The sequence below is a fragment of the Corvus cornix genome, chromosome 15 (genome assembly GCF_000738735.6).
Source record: "Corvus cornix cornix isolate S_Up_H32 chromosome 15, ASM73873v5, whole genome shotgun sequence".
Taxonomy (NCBI): domain Eukaryota; kingdom Metazoa; phylum Chordata; class Aves; order Passeriformes; family Corvidae; genus Corvus; species Corvus cornix.
In genome coordinates this window covers 9,537,255-9,558,409 of record NC_046345.1, presented here as the reverse complement: position 1 = coordinate 9,558,409, position 21,155 = coordinate 9,537,255, and the positions used below count along the sequence as shown (strand labels likewise).

Genomic DNA, 21,155 nt, shown 5'->3' with positions numbered 1-21,155 from the left:
CTGTGAAACTTGGGGAAAAGCTGATGCTGCCTGAAGATGTATGCCAGAAATATATTCTTACCTCCTTAGTATTAAATTGTTTTCCATTTATTCAGGTGGAAAAAAATTCTCCCCTCTGAGATGATTATTTTAATGTGGAATCATGAAATCCTTAAGTATTAATTTTTTCCATCTGTGTGTGTGAGAGAGATAGGAGCAGGAATTAAGCCTTATATCAAATATTGATTTGATAGACTTTTTTACCAGATGCTAAGCTCTGTTGCTGACAAATAGTAAGAATTTACAGTGATAATTTGGGTCGATAATCTATTTCTAAATTACAGTGGAAAGAAAACTAGGTTAATGTAATAACCCATTTGGACCATAGATTTTAATTCAGCTTCAATTTGTGTTGATTTTTTTAAGACTTTGCATGTTAAAATGTTTTTTAAATACCCTAAATGAGCTGCACATTGACTTCAGGCAGGAAGAAGAACGTGGTCGAGTGTACAATTACATGAATGCAGTAGAGAGAGATTTGGCAGCTCTGAGACAAGGAATGGGCCTGAGTCGCAGATCATCCACCTCCTCAGAGCCAACTCCCACTGTGAAAACACTCATCAAGTCCTTTGACAGTGCCTCCTCCCAAGGTGAGTTCCACCAGCCAGAGCAGCAGCTGCACCAGGCTGCCCTTCTGCATGTGTTGACGTGGTCACCTCTGATGGCTCAGCTAATTTAGAGGCAAGCTGCTTTATCCTGTCATGACCTATAAGTGATGGCTGAAACAAACCAACCCAAACTGGACTGCAGAACAGATTGTTCACTGCAGTTAAGTATAAGCATCCTTTTTTTGTCTTGTCTTTTTTTTTTCTTTGCTATCGCATTGCCAGTGACTCATATGCTGGATGCTTTGATTCAGTGCTCCTGTATATTAGAAATACATAAACACATATGACACACATAATTATAGCTGGAAGCACAGCTGATTTCAGCCTGATTATTAAAATGTGAACTTAGTGTACCAAATTAAGCATTTTAAAAGCCATGTAATAGCTAGAGCTGAGTTTATTTCTTTTAATAACTTCTGTTCTTATGTTCAGAGCTCTGATGAAAGTTAAAAGTAAGATCCAGCCAGTATCACCTATTTGAAAGATGTAGGAAATATTTTCTAACATGAAAGGAGTCTCACTCTTGAGACTTTACTATGATTCTGATTGTGGGAACAAGTGCTGTTCTTCTCTATAGATGACCAGAATAAGGAGTCCAAGTTATTATTCTGAAATGAGAAACACTTGGGTTTCACCTTTAACTGCGTATGAGACCTTGTATGGATTAAAATATTGCCCTTGCCAGGTCTTTAGATTTTCATGTGCAATAAAGTCTGATGTGAAAAGGCTTGGTCTGAAGCAGACTAAGTTAGCAGAGACTTACAGTACAGCACTGTATACAGCAAAGCTGCTTTTGACTGCTTAGAACCAGGAAGTTTAAGATATAGAACCATCTCCGTTATTTAACGATTCTGTAAATGCTTCTATTTCCATGCTTTCTCTTTTTGTTCATAGGTATTTACAGTTTTTTACTTTTCTGGTGTTAATTTAGAAAGTTTTTTTAGTGTGTTACTGGAGGAAGGTGCTTTCTTGCCAGAGTTAGTTTAGTTAAATGATAAATCCCCTCTTCCTTCGTTGTAATCTTTTATTTCAAACTAATATCTGCCTTCTACCTCAGTATTCATGCTAATCATGTTGTTAAATAATCAGATTACTGATTCACCAATTTAGAATTTTTCTGTTTCGTATATTTCTAAACATGTTATTTGTTTAATCCCAAAATTTAGGTATATAATGTCTAGTGCTTGTGGACTTTGATTAGAAACTAGAAAGGAGAAGCAGGTGATATCGTTTATCTTTCTTGTATTACTGGCAGAGCCAGGAGCCTGCTGCTATCTCTTTAATTGTCTGAAGATCAGAGAACTAGTAATGCCATGATTTACATCTGCCAAGGTAATAGTATCCTGCACCTTAGCCTTGTCCACCCCCAGCAAACTTACGCTTTTACCATGGATGATAGAAAGACAGAAAATGAAGGTAATTGCAGGGGAGTAAATGTGTAGGCATACTTTCAAATGACTTTTCAGTCAATTGCTAATTGAAATTCTGAAAGTGTGATCTGGTAAAACTGGTAATGTAAAGTACAAGGTGAGAGTTGGCTTTAGCAGTCTCCTGTTGCACTGCAGAACAGTGTCATGCTCACAATGGCTTCCTTTCCATGTTCCTCCTAGTTCCAAGCCCTGCTGCTGCCACAATTCCTCGCACTCCCCTGAGCCCAAGTCCCATGAAAACTCCCCCAGCTGCTGCTGTATCCCCTATGCAGGTGGGTGTCTTATGACTGCACTTAATCCTGCTCTGTGAAGAAGACTGTGTGAAACTACAGGTGGTAACATACAAATGTTGGCTGACTTGTTGGGGAAATAATGATAAAATGTTGCCTTAAGTAAGTAATTACTAAACTGTTCAGTCTAACAAGAGTCTTTCACTGAGAACCATGTTGGAAATTTGGAAGTTCTTGTTAAATATTCCCAACCATTGCTATTCCTGTGCTACTAAAAATCATGAGAGGAAGACTTTATTTGCATTCCTTAGCTGTACAGTTGCTGTTAGTCAGTTCTTAGTCCTGTGCCTGGCAGGAAAACAACAGTAATCCCCTTTGGCAGTGGACTAAGGTCTGTGCAGAATCTGTCAGCAATCATCAGTGTAAATGTGTCTTTCAATACAGGCCTGACGAGGGAGGATTGAAATAATTGCAAATTTATGATCTTTGTTCATTTTGTACTGACAGGGTTTGGCCAGTGTGTGATGGTGCTGTGTGTTTTGTGCTGTCCCCTCTGAAGCTTTGTCCTTTTGCTCAGGTACTGCAGCAGCCTGGGTGCACTGAGATGGCATTGCCAGGACTCTGATGTTCAGCTTTATAGATCGTTGCTGGTTTTATTATCTCACTTGCTGTGTGAAGTGAGATTTTGGCAGAACCCAATAAGTTTAAGGACAAAGCAGAGGGGACCAGATTCATAAAGAAAAATAAAAGAATGTACTTTGTTTTACTCCTTCAATATCCATGATTCTCCTGTTGCCTTCAAGACACTGCCATCCAAAATTCCAAAACTTGATTTTTACTGTAGGTCAGCATGATTTGGTAATTCTCTCTGCTTGAACTGAGGACTCTGTATCCATATTAGCTTTTAGTCCTCAAGGAACAGTACCTGGAACAGATTGACTGTTCTCCTGTTCTCAGACTAATGCAGCTTTTATTAATTTAAGAGCGAATTTCATGAAACAAATAGATAGCCTTAAAGCAAAGAGAAAGAATTAAATGTTTTGTTGGGAGAGCTTCTGCTGCTTCTTGTGGTTCAGTCACTCTTTACAGCAGTTTTCTAAATTAGTTAAATGTGACAAGTTCGCTGACAGATGCTTTGTTCCTATTGATGTGTCTTTATATTTCTGTTTGTTTCTGTGCTCTTGTAGGAGAAGGCAGACTTAATCTCATGTTCTAAAAGGCCGAACTAGACCTTTGGCAGACAGAAGACTTTTTGGTGAAGCCTAAGGCTTATCTCACTTTATTTACCTGTAAATTAACCATGAACCAAAGTAATCTCTTAGAATACAGCAGAGCTGCTCAGGTTTACAAGCTCTTGTTTGATGTACTTGATCTGCCAGAATTACTTGAATTTTGAATTCAACTTCTGGTATAGACCCAAGTCATTAACAGCTGGATACTCATTAGTGGGAAACATTGCCTGAAAAACAAAAAGGAGGGTGTGTAAATGAAAACAGCTTCTATTGTCTTTCTGAAGATAGGTGGTTTTCTTCAAAGTGCTTATCGAGTAATTATCGAGAAGGCAATTTGGTTTCATGACCTCAGTTATGTGAATATTTTCTGCTCGAGAGAAAGGGGGTTGAGTTTTCTTTGTTTTCATATTGCTGCCTTACTTTCTACTGTTGTGTTCTGTGGTATTTTTTTAAACATTTTTTTTGTTTGTGCTCTCTTGAAATTGAAAAGCAAGATTTTAATAAGTAATCACAATGTGAGTTGACTTATTGGCTCCCACCTTATAGAAGTCATCCATGGCTTAGGGTCTTTGAGGAAAGGTGGATCTCTGTATGGGTGTTGCAGTTTATTATCATTAATCTCGGTTGCTTTTAAATGCTATCACAGGGGAAATATTTACATGAATACCTACTAAGAACCTGGCACAGTGTTGATACTTTGATAAGATGGATTGGTTGCAAAAAATATTGTCCAAGTACAGATGCATCAACCATGTGCTTTGTCTTTGGACTGTGTCATGAATTTCCTCAGTCTTGAAGAGTTTTTGTTTGCTTGGTTTGTTTTTCTTTACAGCTGTGTGCGCATGTGTAAGGAGATAGATTCTTGGATATTCTGCAACTCAAAACAAACAAAACCCTTTCTGGCTTCAGGTCCAAGTCTGCAGTGGAACACAGCTGTGTTTTACTATGGCTCTTAGCAGTACTGTAGAACAATTTAGGAAGAGAAGTATGAAGAGAATGCTCTTCAGAATGTGAAAACACCCTTGCTGGGTTAGCCCAAAGCTTAGCTGGTCTGGTATGCCACTGGGAGTGACCAAAGCAGATGCCTAGGGAGGAATATAAGGACAAGGGAATATATCTGCTGCTTTCCCTGGGTACTTTCTTTTTCTGTTTTGTAGCTGGAGGGCTCTCTGAAGCAGACATGGTTTCAGATTTACAGGTCACCACTGAATGTCCTGGTTTGCTTTGAGCGTATAAACTTCCAGGGTCCAAGCAATTTAGTGTCAAAGACTTCCTATATCTTAACTAGTTAATATGTGAAAAACTCTGTCTGTTCTGCAATTGCCATGTGTAGGTGCACTGGCATGAAGTGCTAAGTGATCATAAAGAGGTACCTGGATAGTGGCCGATGGTCATGTTTCCTTCCATAGCTGACAACAGACACAAGAGTGACAAGTCAGAAGCCAAATATTTGAAGTGATTAGCTCATCCTGCCATAGTTCTGCTTCAAATTTAAAGCATCTCCCAGAGACCTGTGCACCGCTACTAATACATAGATGAAGGCAGGTGAAAGTAGATAAACATCAGTTGGTTCATTTTCCTCTGGTTTGCAGTGTATTAGTCACTGTGTTACTGCGGGCAGCTGTAAGATATGTAATAAGGAACCAAACAGTGCAATGCAGCCCTGGCTGCAGTGTCAACAGGAGCAAAAAGACAATCAGTTTGTTTTATTGCAAAGAGACAAGACCAATACACAGTAAGTTATCAGTTCAGTGATACAGCTGCTTTCTGACGATATCCATAAAGGATGTTTGTTTTTAAGTGATAAAGGTACATGGCTATCCAGCTCTGTACATACCTGTGTTTCCTGGTTGAGCTCTGTACTCTCCTGTCTTTGCAGTGCCAGTCCCAAAGCTAACCAAAATGAAATATTTTTATTTTAGCCTCATTATCCATTTTAGCTGTTTCCTGGGATGGGGAGATGCAGTTAAATGGCTCACTTTGGTACAGTTCTTGTCCTTTAGTTAGGAAATATTGGGGGTTTTTTTAAGTAGATGATGTAAGTGTGCAATACTAGCTCTTGGGGGAAGCTGTTGTGGGCATTTCTGTGCATGGCTCACAACCACAGTCACTTTCACCTTTAAAGGTATAATCTTTGTCATGCATGTGCAGGACATTGGATATATGAAGTGATGAAATTCTTCATGCTGTACATTGGCAGTTGTTCTCTCCATTTGACTTCTAGCACAAAAGCATAACTCTAGTTTGATTCTAAGTGATGAATAAATAGCCCTGTAATCCTGCCTGTGCTATGGGGTGCTGTAAAGTATATACCGTTAACTTGTTTTAATCACAATTCTGGATTTGTCTGTCTTGCCTACATAATTTGTCATGAGAAACATCTGACCTTTAGTATTTTATGAAGATAGGACTCATTTAACCTTGGGCCAGATGGAGACCTTGAAAGAGTTTTCATGATAAACACGTTAGTGGACTGATTATGATTAAATATTGGAATCTAATAGAAAGGACAGGGTGAATAAAAAATGAACTATAATTTGCAATAGGCTCTTTGAAATTATTAATTTGAAATAATTGTGGGTGATCCTCCATGAGTCTTCAGCAACTGAATCTGAGTTTCAGTAACTATAAGGGTAATTATTGCTTTGTACAGTTCACCGTGTGAGACTAAAATGCTTATTTTAGTCCTATTCAGTGCTTACTGAATTGTGTTATAAGTCTTAGCATATCTGTGATCATGTCCTTGCTAAAAGTCATATATTGCTAAATATTTTATATGAAACTTGAGAATGCTCAATTTGTAGCTATTTAGAGGAGAACAAAAATTAAACTGACCTGAGAAGGCAAAAAAAAAAAAATTTGTGTTTTATTACATCTTCGACAAATAATAAAATGTCTCTCTCCATTTGTTCCCAGAGCATCTCAATTAAATATGTGGGAACAAAAGCTCTTGACATTCTGAATAAACTCCATTTTTTCAGTAGTGTTTTTCTTAGCAAAGAGTACTTTGGGTCACTGTACCCATTACACCATTATCCCAATTTTCCAGGAAGAGGCACAAAGCTATAAAGGCTTATGTTAATAACACAAATCATGCACTAAACCCTTGGCTTTATATAGGGGGTTGTATTGGTTTAAATAAACACATCAAGTTTAACCAGAACAGGTTTGTTCAAACAAAATATAAATGAAGGTGAGAATTAATATAAAAACTGCAAGAGAATTCACAGCCTTAATTTTTGACATTGATCTGAGGAACAGGTTTCAGTTTAAAGAAGTAAATGTTGCAGGATTAAGGCATAGTCAGACTGGCAAAAGTAAAGGTTTTTAAAGTAAAGAAGGAAAATTTTTCAAAGGTTCCTTTAATTTCATAGTTCTTTAAAAATTAGTAATACTGTAATACCTGAGTTTCTAAAGCTGATTCTGCAATTCCACATTTGTTTTTTTACCTTCCAGTTAGGTTTGACAGAAGTATTTTTCCATTTCAGAGGCATTCCATAAGTGGGCCAATCTCGGCTTCAAAACCCCTTGCTACACTGACAGACAAAAGACCAAGCTATGCAGAAATTCCTGTTCAAGGTACTGATTCAAGTTCATTTAAACTTTGGTTTTAGCACTGCTATTAATACTTTTAAAAAAAGTTATTTAGTATCCAAGACATGATCATGTTACGTACTTTTTATTATTGAAATATCTTCATAGAATCATAGAATATCTCATGTTTAAGTTCTTTTTATTTGTGTTTCACCACACGTGGTGGTGTAACATAAAGATGCTTTTTTGAATTTTCAACAGAACCACAATTGCATGCTGATAACTTGATATTATTCTGACAAGTTTTAGTGTGTGCATAAACTAAGACCACTTGTAAAATCAAGATAAGATAATTTCAGGGACATATCTTGCAGGTGTCCCAGATACTAAAATATCCCACCTCTGGGGTTACATTATTTGTGTGGTTGCAGGCTTTTTAACCCCCCGAAACGAAACAAGGATGATGGTTGGCATTGTATTGCATGTGAATAATAAAATAAATGTATTAAGTATTGAATCTTCAGGAGCCAGATGAAAAATTGAATGGAATCAAATGTTGATTTATCTATTTCCCAATATTTCCCTGTTCTGTGAACTTTGTTTTGTCTCTCAAAACACTGTTCACAATGTGCTCTTCCTGTGAGAATGAATGGCTATCATGTGTTGGGTGTAGCTCTCTGATTTATGCCTGCTTTAGGGGCTTTTTGTGTGTAGATGTTTCTCAAGATAATCCCCATATGACTCCAGGCAGAATATTTCCTCTCAATTTGGTATTCCTGAGGCCTGATGTTTTCTAAAGGGTTGGGTTTCTTATTTCTGTAGCACTTCACAATAGTCTGTATGTGCCAGATTTCCTTCTTGCTTTTGTTGAATCCATATTGAGGCTATTTGTACAATGCAGCTGCAGTTTTAATTTTAGAAACTTTGATATTTTTAGGAATATTGAAATGCCTTTCCAAGAAGATAATTCAGGATTCTTTAATTATTACAGAGTTCATGGGTAGACATAAGCTTAAACACAAAATGAGTGGTATGTTTTACATGGCTTTTGTGTTTTCCTTAGAGTCAGTGAATGCAGGAGCCAGGACTGTGTTCCAGTAGTGAGAGTGGCAGACAGAATTCCTGTTTACAGCCATACAGATATATTTTTAATGTATGTCTGTAGCAATGTATGTTTCTTATGTCACATCTTCAACTAACAAATGGGGTTTCACTTTCCTTAATCCTTGTTTCCATGAGGTTTTATATTCAAATCACTGTCTTCTAAGTGTTTCTACATAGGAGTATGTAAACCTTTTGTTTGCAGTTTTTACTTGAAGGAATATTTCATAATAGGAAATAGCTTTGTTTTGTTGCTACAGAAAATTAATTTTGATGTAGTTTTTTTAAACTCATTGGCGTTAGGCAGAACTAATCTTGCAATACAATATGTAAAGGCACCTTTTAGACTCTGCTCCATGGAGGAAGAAAGGAAAAAATGTGTAGTTTTATTTAATAATAAAATTTTTAAAACCCCTAAAGCCCAAAAAATGCCAATGCAACAAACCAGAGAGGAGGAAAAAAGAAATAACCTGAGGGACAAAGCAATCTGGTTTACCACTGAACACTGTGAAGGGCATGTTGAGTATTTTTGGCCATGTGCTGAATGGGGGTTCCTTTCTCAGCCCTTTGGTGTAAGGGTTTTTTGTTTGGTTTTTTTTTATACCAGGGCATGCAGATTAGCAAGAGGCTTTAGGGAAAAAGGATTAAGGTGGTCATGTTGTATTCCTAGTGCACTTCATTGGCAATGGGCAATTTTAGGGCTTCTCTATCTTCCAGATTAAATCAATTGCTCTCCCTAAAATAGCCAAACTCAGGCAATATTCATGACTCAAACCTAAATGTCTTACATTTGACTGGAATCTTCAGTAATGATGATCGCCCTCCTTTTTCTTTGTCCAGAACATTTGTTGAGAACATCCTCTACCAGCCGGCCAGCGTCTCTGCCAAGAGTCCCTGCTATGGAAAGTGCCAAATCTATTTCAGGTAATACCATGGGTTTTAGGTGATTAGGCAAATCAGGAACTCTCATTTCAGCCATGTACTTACAGGTCTACTTTGTGACTGGCATAACCTACAAATATTCTTCAGTATTGCTGATGGTGGTTGCCAGACATTTGATGTTAACTTTGGATTTGAAAAAAAACAGACTTGCTAAATACAAGTTTATGCAGAGTGTTAATTTACTATCAAGCTGTATATACTAATATGTCAGTATCAGCAGGGGCTTCTAAAACCAAATCTTTATGAATTACAGCACGAATAGTGTGATACTGTGAAAATGATGCTTTGTATAATCTAGGCAGAATTGATTTTAGATAAATATTTTTTTTAAAAGCCTATATTTGTGTAAATGCTTACAAGTTTTAGGTAGTTTTATTTGTCCTAAAAACCAAAATTCTTGTGTCTGGTATTTATAAATTAATGTACTTGCCTCCAGGTCATTAGAAAATAAGTCTCTGATTTATGTGGAGAGTTGAATCTTTGATTTGCAGAAACATAAACAATGGTGACCATTTTAGTATAAAGGCAAGCCTCATACTTTTAACTGGAAACTCTTCCATGTAGAGAACATGTAACAATTCCAGATTTGGTTTTACAGAGTACAATGCTTGTGCTTTCATTTGAAAGAAAAATCATTTCCTCTGATAAAATGAAGCAAACTCTGTGGAATGTGTCTGACTGGTCTCAGGTCAACGTTTGATATACTTGATGATATTTAATTAATGTCCAGAGCATCGCATACCTGCAAATTCTTCATTAAAATTAATTGGAAATAAAACAGCTGTCATCTCTAAACTGATTTGGTTTTCTTTTTCCTTAACTACGTGAAGCTTCGCAATGTAAGTATATGGACTAGAGGAAAGTAAATGCTTTGATGTTAAAATTCCTTCTCATTCATTAAATCCTTCAAATGGAAGTAGTGATATTCCATTAAGATACATCCATGAAAATTTTCTTTGCTTCAAAATACAGGCTTGATCATGAATGTTTCTAGTGCAGTCTAAATCCTTCATATTTCCAAAGTGGAAAGAATGCTGAAACCTAGTATTAGATATAGGTTTCTATGCTTGGTTTCTGAACTAATGCTTGTCTGAGAGCAAGTTTGAAAGTTTTTATGTTTGCAAATGATAAATGTATGGGCAATCCCCCCCCGCTTAGTGTCTCGAAGAAGTAGTGAAGAAATCAAGCGGGACATCAGTGCACCTGATGGAGCATCTCCAGCATCTCTCATGGCAATGGGTACCACCTCACCACAGCTGTCCCTCTCATCTTCTCCTACAGCATCAGTCACCCCTACAACCAGAAGCAGAATAAGGTAAAAATCCTTTATTTGGGTTAATTCCACAGCTGTCTGTCTGGATAGCCCTAGTATATAATATTGGTGTTGAGACTGCAGACCCCACACAGTAATGATCTTCACTAATCTGTAAGAGCTTCAGAAAGGGTTTTCTGCAGCTCAGTATATGTTTAAAAGTTGGACTAAAAGTTAAGCTTTTTAAAACTTATGAGTTTATACCAGAGCTTTATAGTCCACTAGAAAAGCAAGCAAAGTCATGTCACTAAATAATAATACCAGTTCAAAATACCATGAAGCCAAATTCAGGAAGTGAACTTACAGCACATGGAGTCGATCATGCAGACTGGCTTGGACCCAGGGAGACCCTGATAAACCTTAACTTCTGTAATCCCAGTTGAAGTCAAAAAGCAGCATGCCCAGGTCTTAATCTCAGACACTGGCAAGTCTTTTTTAATAACCATGAGTGAATGGGCCTGGGGTTTTTTGTCCCACAGATGGAATCATAGTGCAAGTCTGAGCAACAAATGGCTAGACAACCTCCTTTGATTAGTAAGACAAAAGATAGGTCTGTGGTAAATTTAAAGCTGTTCCTCTCTGTTGTGTTATCAGTCAGAGGACTTCAAAGTATTTAGTCCTCATGTTATCCAAGTGAAGTCTGTCCTCAGCTCTGCTTCATAGGTTGGAAAACTGGCAGACAAATGTTAAATAACTCTGTCAGGACCATTTCTCACAGAGCTTCCTGACAAAGCTTTTGTACAGCAGAAGTATTAAACCCTTAATATTCAGAGACACTTGCAATACGTAAAAAATTCTGATGTATTCACAGCTTGTGGGTGCTTTTGAAAGTGATTTCCCTGAAATCAGCCTGGGACAGGCCTCAGTGCTGCCCTCCTTTTGTTGTGCAGAAATTAAACTGAGTTTAATTGTGGGTGCTTTACTACCAACAATTAATGTGTATGTTAGCACCTACATTTAAACTGAGTACATCCAGAAATAAGTTTAAAAAAAACGTAAAACACCTGTGTATGAACTTTGAACTGGTAACATTGAGATGTATTGGTGTCAGCCTGCAGACTGGAGCAAATAGTGTGGCATTCCAGGGTGAAACTGTACGGTTATAATTGTGAAATCATTATTGTGCTGCCCAACCATTGCCTGCAATGTTCAGTACTACAAAAGACTTAATGGACTGTGCAGCAGTGGGTGTGTGGTGATGAGTGTGGCCTTTGGAGCCACTCGGAGTGTCACTGCTGGAGTTCAGTTTGTTACATGATCATGTTTCTCTGTTTTCCCCTACCTTTTTCTGAAAGTTATTGTAAGATAAACAGTTATCAGTGTAGTTCACTAGAATAAATACTTGCAGTTTTCTGTTCCCTCTTCTAGTTGAAACTTCATTAGCTCTTTGATTTGAAATGCAGTTGACCTAATGTGTGAACATGTAAGATTTGTATGTCAAGCCGTTTTTCATTGTCTCCATACAACTTAATGCTAATTTATTTTTTTCAGCAGTGTTTTCATAACTGTGAGAACCTGATATAAGCCGTGTGCTCTTGCTGGAATTTGAGAACAGGCTGTACAGCTCCCTCATGGCTAAACAGTATGTTTAGCGTAAAGAGAGAGGGATATTTTTATTTGAGTTCTATTGTTGCCCCAGATCTCTGTTCTTCAGTTCTCATAGTGTTGTGTAACCCTCATTATAGATTGAATATGCAATTCCATTGTTACTTGTTTCAATCACCAAAGGAAAAAATACACCAATGTAAGTTGTTGATATTTGTATTGATTTAAGAACTGAAGTACAGAATTTCTTGAAGCATCATTCTGGCTGTGTGGTGCCTATGAAATTTAGGTACACTGACCTATTCAGATAATTGATTTCATATTTAAAATACACAATTATTGACTTCCTTGTTGTGTTAAATCAAGATAAGCAGTTAGGTTTGAAGGCTCAGCATCAAAGATAGCAGTTACTGTTTTGTGTTTACTGTCCTGCTGAGCATATATTTTCATGGCTATTTCAGCTGTTACCTCTTTCTAAGTAACTTTGAGATCCTGCCCATCCATATGTCGGTGAAGACTGGCCAAGAAAATTGCAATACATATACTTAAGATTAGTGCCTTAAAACATTTCTTTGTCTATTGGGCCATGATGCCTTTTATGCATTGACCAAGAGATGCTGATCCATGGAACAGTCTCTGGTGTTCTGTTTATAGCACACACGCAGGAAGAAATCCACATTCCATGGATGCTTTCTTTTCCCTTAGCAGGAGCTAGAGAATTGCTACCTGTAAATCTGCAGCAGATGATACGTATTTCCACATTCCACCTCTCTTTCCAGTCACCACATGGGCTGTAAAAAACAAAGAGTTGAAGATTTGAGACTGAATGTGTACAATCCCTTTGTCTTTTGGGAAATATTCACAAAGAGTAACTTAGGGTATCATCTCTGAGAATGCTCTGAAAATCTTGCTTACATCTGATAGTGCTCTTTAAAAATGGCATATGGGGAAGTCTTTGCAGTTCACTGATAGCTATCTGATTTTAATTTTCTAAATGGAGATTATTAAAAATAAGAACAACAACTGGCACACTTTACGTGCAGTAACTAATATCCATAGTGGTGTAGTACTTGCTCTTTTTGTCAAAGACTGTTTATTCTAATATCTATAGAAATACTGAATCATGTAACTAGGCCACTAAAGAAGTATTAGTCTCTATAATATATGTTTTTTAATCTAAGAATTAATTTCTGAAGCCTGGTAAAGAGATGCTTGTAATGTAAAACTCCTGAAAAAATGGCCAACTTAGTTAGGTTGTTCTTTTCTTTCCCAGTTTTTTCTTAAGGAAAAAATTACTTAAGATAGCTTGACAAACTGGAATTGAAATGAATTGACTGCTTTTATTGTGCTAATAGCAAATGGCAGATCAGCCTACATAGATCTCCCCCTTCTTTTTTGAGAACTCCAGGTCTCAGGCAAATGTTCTGTTAATAAAGCCGTGCTGCTCATATGCAAACTTGTTGTTTCAAGGTGACATTTGTAATCAGCCATGAAATGCAAAAGAGATAGCATCAGTTTATTCTCTTTCTAAATACAAAATAAAGTCACTTGAGTTAGCTTAATGGCTCAGGCTAGAACTTACTGTTTGTCAGTTTAATTTTTCAAATTCTTAGAAAGAAATATAATTGAGGTGGAAAGATCTAGTAAAAAAAAGCTTAAAGGAAAAAGAAGGATGATTTGCTAATGAAAGAATTACTCCAAACTAAGTCTCAAGTCTTTTGCAGGTATTCCTGTGTGTTCTGTTTCTCAGTCAGTAGTGCTGTATCCTGCTACTTTCAATGTGCCAAGAATTTGTCCTTCTATTTAAGCCTTTATAAATACCTATTTCTGTTGCGTTATAAGCTCTTCTGGCCTTGTTCCTAGGGAAGAGAGGAAAGATCCCTTGTCTGCCCTAGCAAGAGAGTATGGAGGCTCCAAGAGGAACGCCCTGCTGAAGTGGTGCCAGAAGAAAACAGAGGGCTATCAGGTACCTGCAGAGCTGGCTAACGCTGTGGGCCAGCAGTGGAGCCTGCCCGTGACACAGCCCAGGCTGCTCCACACCTGACTGCATATACTGAGTGGCCCTGGCATGTACTGTACCCTCCCCTTGGAACGTGTGCTCCGAGTCCTGCTCCAGCACCAACAGCTCCTCAGTCACTTTGCTCCATGCAGTAACAGCTTTTTCTTAAGGGGGCAGCTGCCCTCCCATTGAGGCACTTGAAATCAGCCTTTCACAGGTTGCACTTCTGAAACTGGAGCTGAAACTTTATCAACTTAAGGTTTAAATTAATGTTTTCCAAATGCAGCTACAGTACCATTTCTCAGATTCCAGAGATTTATTTTTTTAATAGGTAATTATCGTAGGGGTATTTTAGGATCTTTGAATGCACTCCCATTTAGCCTATTAGGGATAGTTTGTTTTGTGAAGGTGGCGTGGTCTTGCATTTGAACTTGGCTCTCCACTGTGGTTGCAGACTTTTTTTTTTTTCACTTGGTCCAAATGTTATCAGAAGCCAAAAGAACTAACAAGATAACTGTCCAGAGTTCTGCTGATTACATTATTTTTTCAAAAGAATAGTGGCTTCAGCAAACTAAACCAGGATGTTAATAGTCTGACCATGATGTATTTGTTTGGTTAACTTGTATTGAAAGTGTTTGGAGTTCCCAACACAATCCTCAGTTTAAGAACTTTACTCTTTCCATGACTTGAGCCTCACAATGCAGAAGGAAGTTGAGAGCTGCATAACAGGATGGTCGCCCATCCATAGGAAAAGTCCTCCTTCAGCACAATGGACAGGCTGTGATATAAGCCCTCCCCCTCTTCCTGTGGCACGTCTGGTACTAAACTGTGCTATTTCTGAGGATAAGCAGCTTTGTGGAAAGAGCCTTTCTCCTTCCCCACGTTTTAAAAAAGGCAGGATGTTATATTTCTTTATAAATCCTCGAACTAAGTGCAAAAATATTTTCCCATATTGTCTTGAAATGAAAGATGAATTTGACAGCTTCACTAATCTGGTTAGGAAAAGTGATAGAAATTATTCCAAACTTTTAATTCTGTAGTTGTGTGCACATGCAAGAATTTGCTTCTGATTCTACAGATTGCTGCTTATAATTTCTTGAGTTTTATAAACAGTGGTAAAAGGATAGGTTTTGAGATTTTATGTACTTGCTTCAAAACCTGCAGCATGGTACTGAGCACAGAGCATCTGCAGAGCCGCTGCAATGCCTTCATTGAAACTGCAAGATAGTATCAGGAGGTTATATTAAGTTAGTTCTTGTAGAAGAATGTCTTTTGCTTTAGGCACACTCATTTTTCATTTCTTGGTTGTACAGAATTTGATTATTTTCAGCATCGCCTGAAATTCAGTTCTGGTTGAACACCGTGTTGGTAGTGTTCTAATGTTTTAAACATACCCAGCACTGTATTCATTGTGAACAGTGCTTATCCAGCTTTCTGGCATCTCAATGTTATCAATACCAGATAAGGTTTTTTTTCTTTTTTTATTTTCAATGAATCTCTGCTTCATTTTAATTTTTTTAAAAAACTATGTGTATTCAAAACTGACGAACAGTAAACAAGCATCAGCGTAATGAAGCTTCTTCATTCAGTCCTGCTTAAAGGTACTCACCTCTTCTTCCTTCCCTGTCCTCCAGGCATGGACAGGATACCCTCTTTACCTCCAGCTCTTCCTGGTGTCTCACACTCTGCCACAGTTCCCTTTTCTCCCCAGCATTTCCTATCATTAGAACTTCTATTTTTCCTCTGTACCACTGTTGCTTTTGTTTGGTTTAGCACCTGCGTAAGAGCCAGCACATGCTTTTCTGAGCTGCAGGTACATGCTGGCTGCCCAGCCCTCCTCTGTTGCTGAGCTGCTGCAGGAGCCTCACAGAACATGAGTCCTAAATATCAGAGCCTTTTCCTCTAGGAAGAGAAGTAGGTCACTTTCTATCCAGTCACCAATTTCTATACAGTTACCAGTTTGGCCAATATTAGCTGTAAATATGGCAGGCTAAAGGAAAGATACTTGCAAATTGAGTCTGTAACAAGTTCCAAAATGACCCGGAAGATGGTAACCATCCTTTGGAAACAAAGAAAAGGAAGTGTTAGAAGCCTTTTGCTTCAGAATAATTATTTTGTTAATTTTGTCCTATTCATATTAAACTACCCACACTTAAGTAAAACCCTGTAAACCAGTATTTTTCAAGTATGTCTTTGCCAGCATAGAAAGATGTGTCTCCTTCTATATCCATTGGCAACAGTAATCACTTTTTTGTCTTGTTTTCTCCCTCTCACCTGGAGGTGATGTCCCACAGCTGTAGGTTTTTATGCATAAGTGCATGTAAGGTATTTACAGAAAATTATTTCAGCTGTTGGTGTTTCACAGGGAAGATAAAACTGTACTTGTTGAGTTAAAGCTCCATTTCTAACAGAGACATGTTTGCTCCTGGCACTGTTTTCCCTTTCATCCCTGGCATTATATTTTGCACTGGATAGTGGAAAATAGCTAATAAATACTAAAAAATAGTAATCACACAAGTAGCCAGATGCAAATCTTAATTTCTAAAATTTTTTTAAGGTGTACAGGGTTATAGGTGAGCTGCTAGTGCTTCAGCCTGTTAGATACCAGATGTGGTAGAGTTGGTTTATCCTTATCAACAACAGCAGGATAAAATACTAAAGAAGAAAAAAGCCACACCAAAGTCTGTCCTGTTTCAAAGAGAGAAGGTTTTCTTTATTCAAAAGATAATTGCAGAGAATACAGCACTACAGAATTGTCTGGTACAACTGGTACGGGGTTTTTTGTCTGCTCAAGTAAAATGGAAGAGAAGTAACTCCTGCTTTCCTATCCCTTCCAGAAAATTGCTTTCAAGCTTTTGATTAAAAGTCTTAAGTACTTATTTCTGCTTTAGAAGCCTGAAACTTTGCGAATGCTAAATAAGTCAAATATGATAGTGTGGTGAAGCTCTTGATTTCAGTCCATTATAGTGGAATAAGCCCTGTTAAAAATCCCTATAAATTACTTCATTGTACACTTTTCTTGATTTATTCAAGCAAATTTGGAGGGGAATAAATGAATAGTCACCTTTAAATGTAGTTGTTAATGTTTAACTGTGTTCCAAATGTTTTTTCAAGACCTCAATAAAAAAATTAGATTGATAAGCCAATGAAAATAAGAGAAATTACTGGTGTAAAAACCTGAATGACTTAATCTCTTACTGTATTGTAGCTTTTAATATGCTGTCTGAATGTTGTTTGCAGGCAGAATTTCTCCTTGGAGCTAGGTTTTGAGAATGGTGATCTGCAGAAGGTCAGTGCAGAGCTAGCAGAGGCAGATTCGGTATTAACTTCCATCCAGAGCCAGTTCAGTCTTGACACAATTGCACACATTAAGTTACTGAGCTGCATTATACTCTGAGCTGAACAGATCTCTAAGCCATGAAAGAGGAGAGCTGCTCTCAAGATAAGAATTTAGATAAAAGAGCAGCAAATCACCTTTAGTTTTCAGATCAACAGTCACAAAATACTTGAAATTTCATCGTGTGTTAGCTTTGCTCAGGATCTGACACTGCTTCAGAGTACAGACCCAAGTCCTGCATTTTTCAGAGGAGGGAATCCTCCTGGCTGCTCTAAAATATGTGCAGTGTCATGAAACTGCCATAAATTCCAGATATCTTCAAAGCATAAAGTAATCCCATCCAGCTGTTGTGGAGCATTTACCCTGGCTGGAGCACAGCTACTTTCATTTTGAGTACGCAGCTAATAAAATCCCAAAAAGGATGTGAGCATGCATGTTTCATGTTAAAAGAGGACCAATAAACAGGATACACACATCCTTACCCATTCTTATCTCCAGCAGTATTTCAATTTATTTTCCATTTTTGTCAGCATTCTGAGAGATAATTCACTTCCAGAAGTCTTGACACCAAAAAAGCAATTGTCACAAAATAGCAACAAGAATTGACTCATTTTTTGTTTAAACTTTAAGCTTTCCACACTTCCTAGGTACAGATACTCTTAGTGTAGCCCTGTAGTACCTGTCCTCTATTTCATGCAATGCTGCTTTCTGCTGGAAAGACCGCCTAATTTTTACCTCCTGTACAGATCAAAGCTACATGTTTTACAAAACATGGAATGCTATGCTCAATGCACCTTGAAATCAAGCAATATTTTCATTTGTGCTTGAGCAGTAAGTGTAGAATAACAAAACTAGATGTAAAAGATGGTTCAGGTTGCTTTTTTTTTTTAAACTTCTCAATGCTAAGCTAGGTTATATTCTATTCAAAGTACTACATTGATTTTAAAAATGCACAAGAAAAGGACATGACTATGCTTATGTAAGCCTGTGTTCAAATACTGACTCTAGGGTGTGCATTCTGTGCTGTCTGGTTGATTCATCAGAGTAGTCAGGAAGCCAAAACACTTCTCTCCTTGGTTTAAGCTGATGCTTTAGTCAAAAATTCTTGAGTTAAGGAAGGACATGCATCCTTTTTGTGTTTGGATTGGATTCTGATACAACAGAAATGTCAACTTGTTAGACTTAATTATGACAAAATTTAGAATAAATTATGAAGCTGTCTGTACCTCTAAGTGTTTCAGACATTAATGTCTGAAGCTATTACTGGATTTTGTGAGAATGACTGCTTCTTTTATGGTTCTTTTTTGTGCCCAAACTGAAAAATAACGTGTTTGGTATGGAAAGGAACATTACCTGTCAGTGGTTAAGGGTTTTGATGGTCTATGTTTGCCATTTATTGCCTTTGCAGAAGCTGGGATTGGAGAGGCAGTAGTTGGGACTGCTGCTAAGTCTGTTTCAGATTATGTTCTTACCTACTGCCCGAAGTAGATAGCCACAGCTTTATTCCATGATTTGAGAGTCAGTGAATGCTGATTCAATGGAGCGTGGGTAGCAGTTCTTTCATAGTTTACCTTTGTAATCTTCTGTAATGGATACTCGTTTCATTTGTGTATGTATCTGTAAAAGCTTTTAAAAGCATTTTACTTGCATTTTACTTACATTTTACCATGGGAAGAAGCCTGCCAAGGTCTGTACACTTAAACTCCAAATCTTATTTTAAGGCTTTAATATATTATAGCACAGAATCATATTAATGGTTTTGCTTTCTCAACCCACTTATTTAATTAACTAATACAACAGAGACATAGACATATGTTTTTTATTTTCTTCATGTCCTGACTCTTTTCAGAGCCAAACCAAGTTTGGATATGGGAATCTCTCCTCCTTGTGCAGAACAAGGGATGGAGAAATAGCTGCTGTGCAGGATGCTCTTCTGCTGGAGTTCTGATGTCCGTAGCTCAGGCAGATTGAACCTGTGGCTGTGTCTAAACAAGTGGTTAAAATGACTTTGTTCTTAATTTGTGAGTTAGAAAACATGTTTTGTATAGTTGGGTTTCTTGATGTTTTTGGGGTTTTTTAGCTGTGGAAGTTTTCTGGGGGGCTAAAAAAAAGTAAGGAATTACTGGGTTATAATAGTTAACATTTGTTTCTTGCTTTTTTTAAAAAAAGTATTTCACTGACTTTAGAAGACCCCCTGTTAATTTAGGATTACTGCAAAAAGCAATAGAAGAAAATTTTTAAATTAGCAGTATGCTGGTTAAAACCACTTTTAAATGGTGAATTTTAGAAAAGTCATAGGTTTGCAGAGATCTTTGGTTGATGTTATGCAGAGCCCAGTCTGTTAAGCAGTCTAGAATGTTTCATGGGGAATACTGTTTTTAGTCTTTTTTTCTGTATGAGCTCAAGGGAATACTTATTTTGTGGTGAGAGAGACTCCTACTCTGCAGTTTCCAGTTCAATAGGGGCTTGAGTAATGCTTGAAATGTTTCTTGGTTGTGGATCTACCAGGTTGTTTAATTACCATCTATTTTTCACTTTATATTTTTATGTTCTGTCTCCAGAAAGGACTTAAAAATTTTTAACTCTGTTACTTACTCCTGTTTGGAAAGTGGCTTCTACAGATCTTTTTATTACAATGGTCTTACTGGTTTAACTTTTGTTAGAATTGCCTTTTTAAAAAACATCTACCCCAAATACTAGAGATAGCTTCATTCCCATCCTACATCTTAATCACTAATAGACAAGGGCTGATAAATCCCCTTCTAGTTCATCTCTCTCCAGAAAGGCTTATTCCTTATTTGACAATTTATCTGAAAGTATGTCCTTCAGTTGCTTTAATACTTTGTGGTCTGAAATGTCTTGAAGAATAATTCTAGATTAGATTCCAGCAGAATTGTCTTAATAGAGCCAATTACTTAATAAAAGCAGTAACAAAGAAGAAATTATGTCAGAGATTTTAGGCTGATGTTCTGTTTACCATCAATTCTTTGAGAAATAAGAGCTTAATGCAAGATTGATTTCATTATACTGGCCAAGCTTTTTCAAAAAAACCACAAGTAGTTAAAAGCATTTAGGAAATAAAATTTGCTGTATTTAAATGTGCCAGTTGTGTGCTCAAAGCCCTACATGAAAAATTAAATTTTCAGTTTAAATGACAATCTGTCCCATTTCTAGATTTGTTTTTTACTGTCTGACCAATATTATACTTCTTTTAGTCTGAGAGGTAATAATAATTCATAATGCTTAGAGCAATTGGAAACAGAAACCAGTCCCTTTTAATTGTTTCCTTCCGTTGTATTTAATTCAGCTTCTCTGGATACATTAAAATTCTTGGATGATGGGTTTGTTTTCTGCTTGTTGTCTTAATAATAAAAGCTGGACCCTACAAGATGATTTAGAAAAAAAGGGTATTCTGAGTTTGGTTTTGTTTGAGAACCAACCAAACTTGTAGGCGCACTTTAAGTGGCCCTTTTCCCCTCCAGTGTTTATATTAAAAATTCAGCATTCTATGGATACTTACTAATAGTTAAAGCGAAGTTTTTAGTTTATACTATTGTAATGTTTAAGGGAAGATGACTTTTGCTTGTTGTAATTTCACCGTGGCAATGCCAGTTTACATCTTTCTCCTACCATTCCCACATCACTTGGCCATCTCAGGGACAGAGGGAGAACATTTCAGCCAAGAGCTGAAAAGCTCAGGACTAAGCTTTTTCTCCCTCAGTGGATTGTATAGCAAAGCAAATATGATCATTCACACCTGATTTACATAGCCAGCTTGCCACACATGACTGTGACAAGAAAAAGCTCCTCTCCCTACCTTTATCCATCTTACTGACACAGATGTGA

General features: G+C 37.3%; 1 protein-coding gene across 2 annotated transcripts in view; it reads left to right on the top strand.

The window, feature by feature from the left end:
* The window catches only part of SPECC1L (sperm antigen with calponin homology and coiled-coil domains 1 like), a 63,502-nt gene that overhangs the window by 30,933 nt on the left and 11,414 nt on the right, over positions 1-21,155 (top strand). For both annotated transcript variants that reach the window (XM_039560980.1, XM_010398116.4), the window contains exons 8-13: positions 463-629; positions 2,258-2,349; positions 7,028-7,118; positions 9,015-9,098; positions 10,275-10,431; positions 13,837-13,939. In XM_039560980.1, the coding sequence (XP_039416914.1) occupies positions 463-629; positions 2,258-2,349; positions 7,028-7,118; positions 9,015-9,098; positions 10,275-10,431; positions 13,837-13,939 (694 nt within the window). The remainder of the gene's footprint in view (positions 1-462; positions 630-2,257; positions 2,350-7,027; positions 7,119-9,014; positions 9,099-10,274; positions 10,432-13,836; positions 13,940-21,155) is intronic.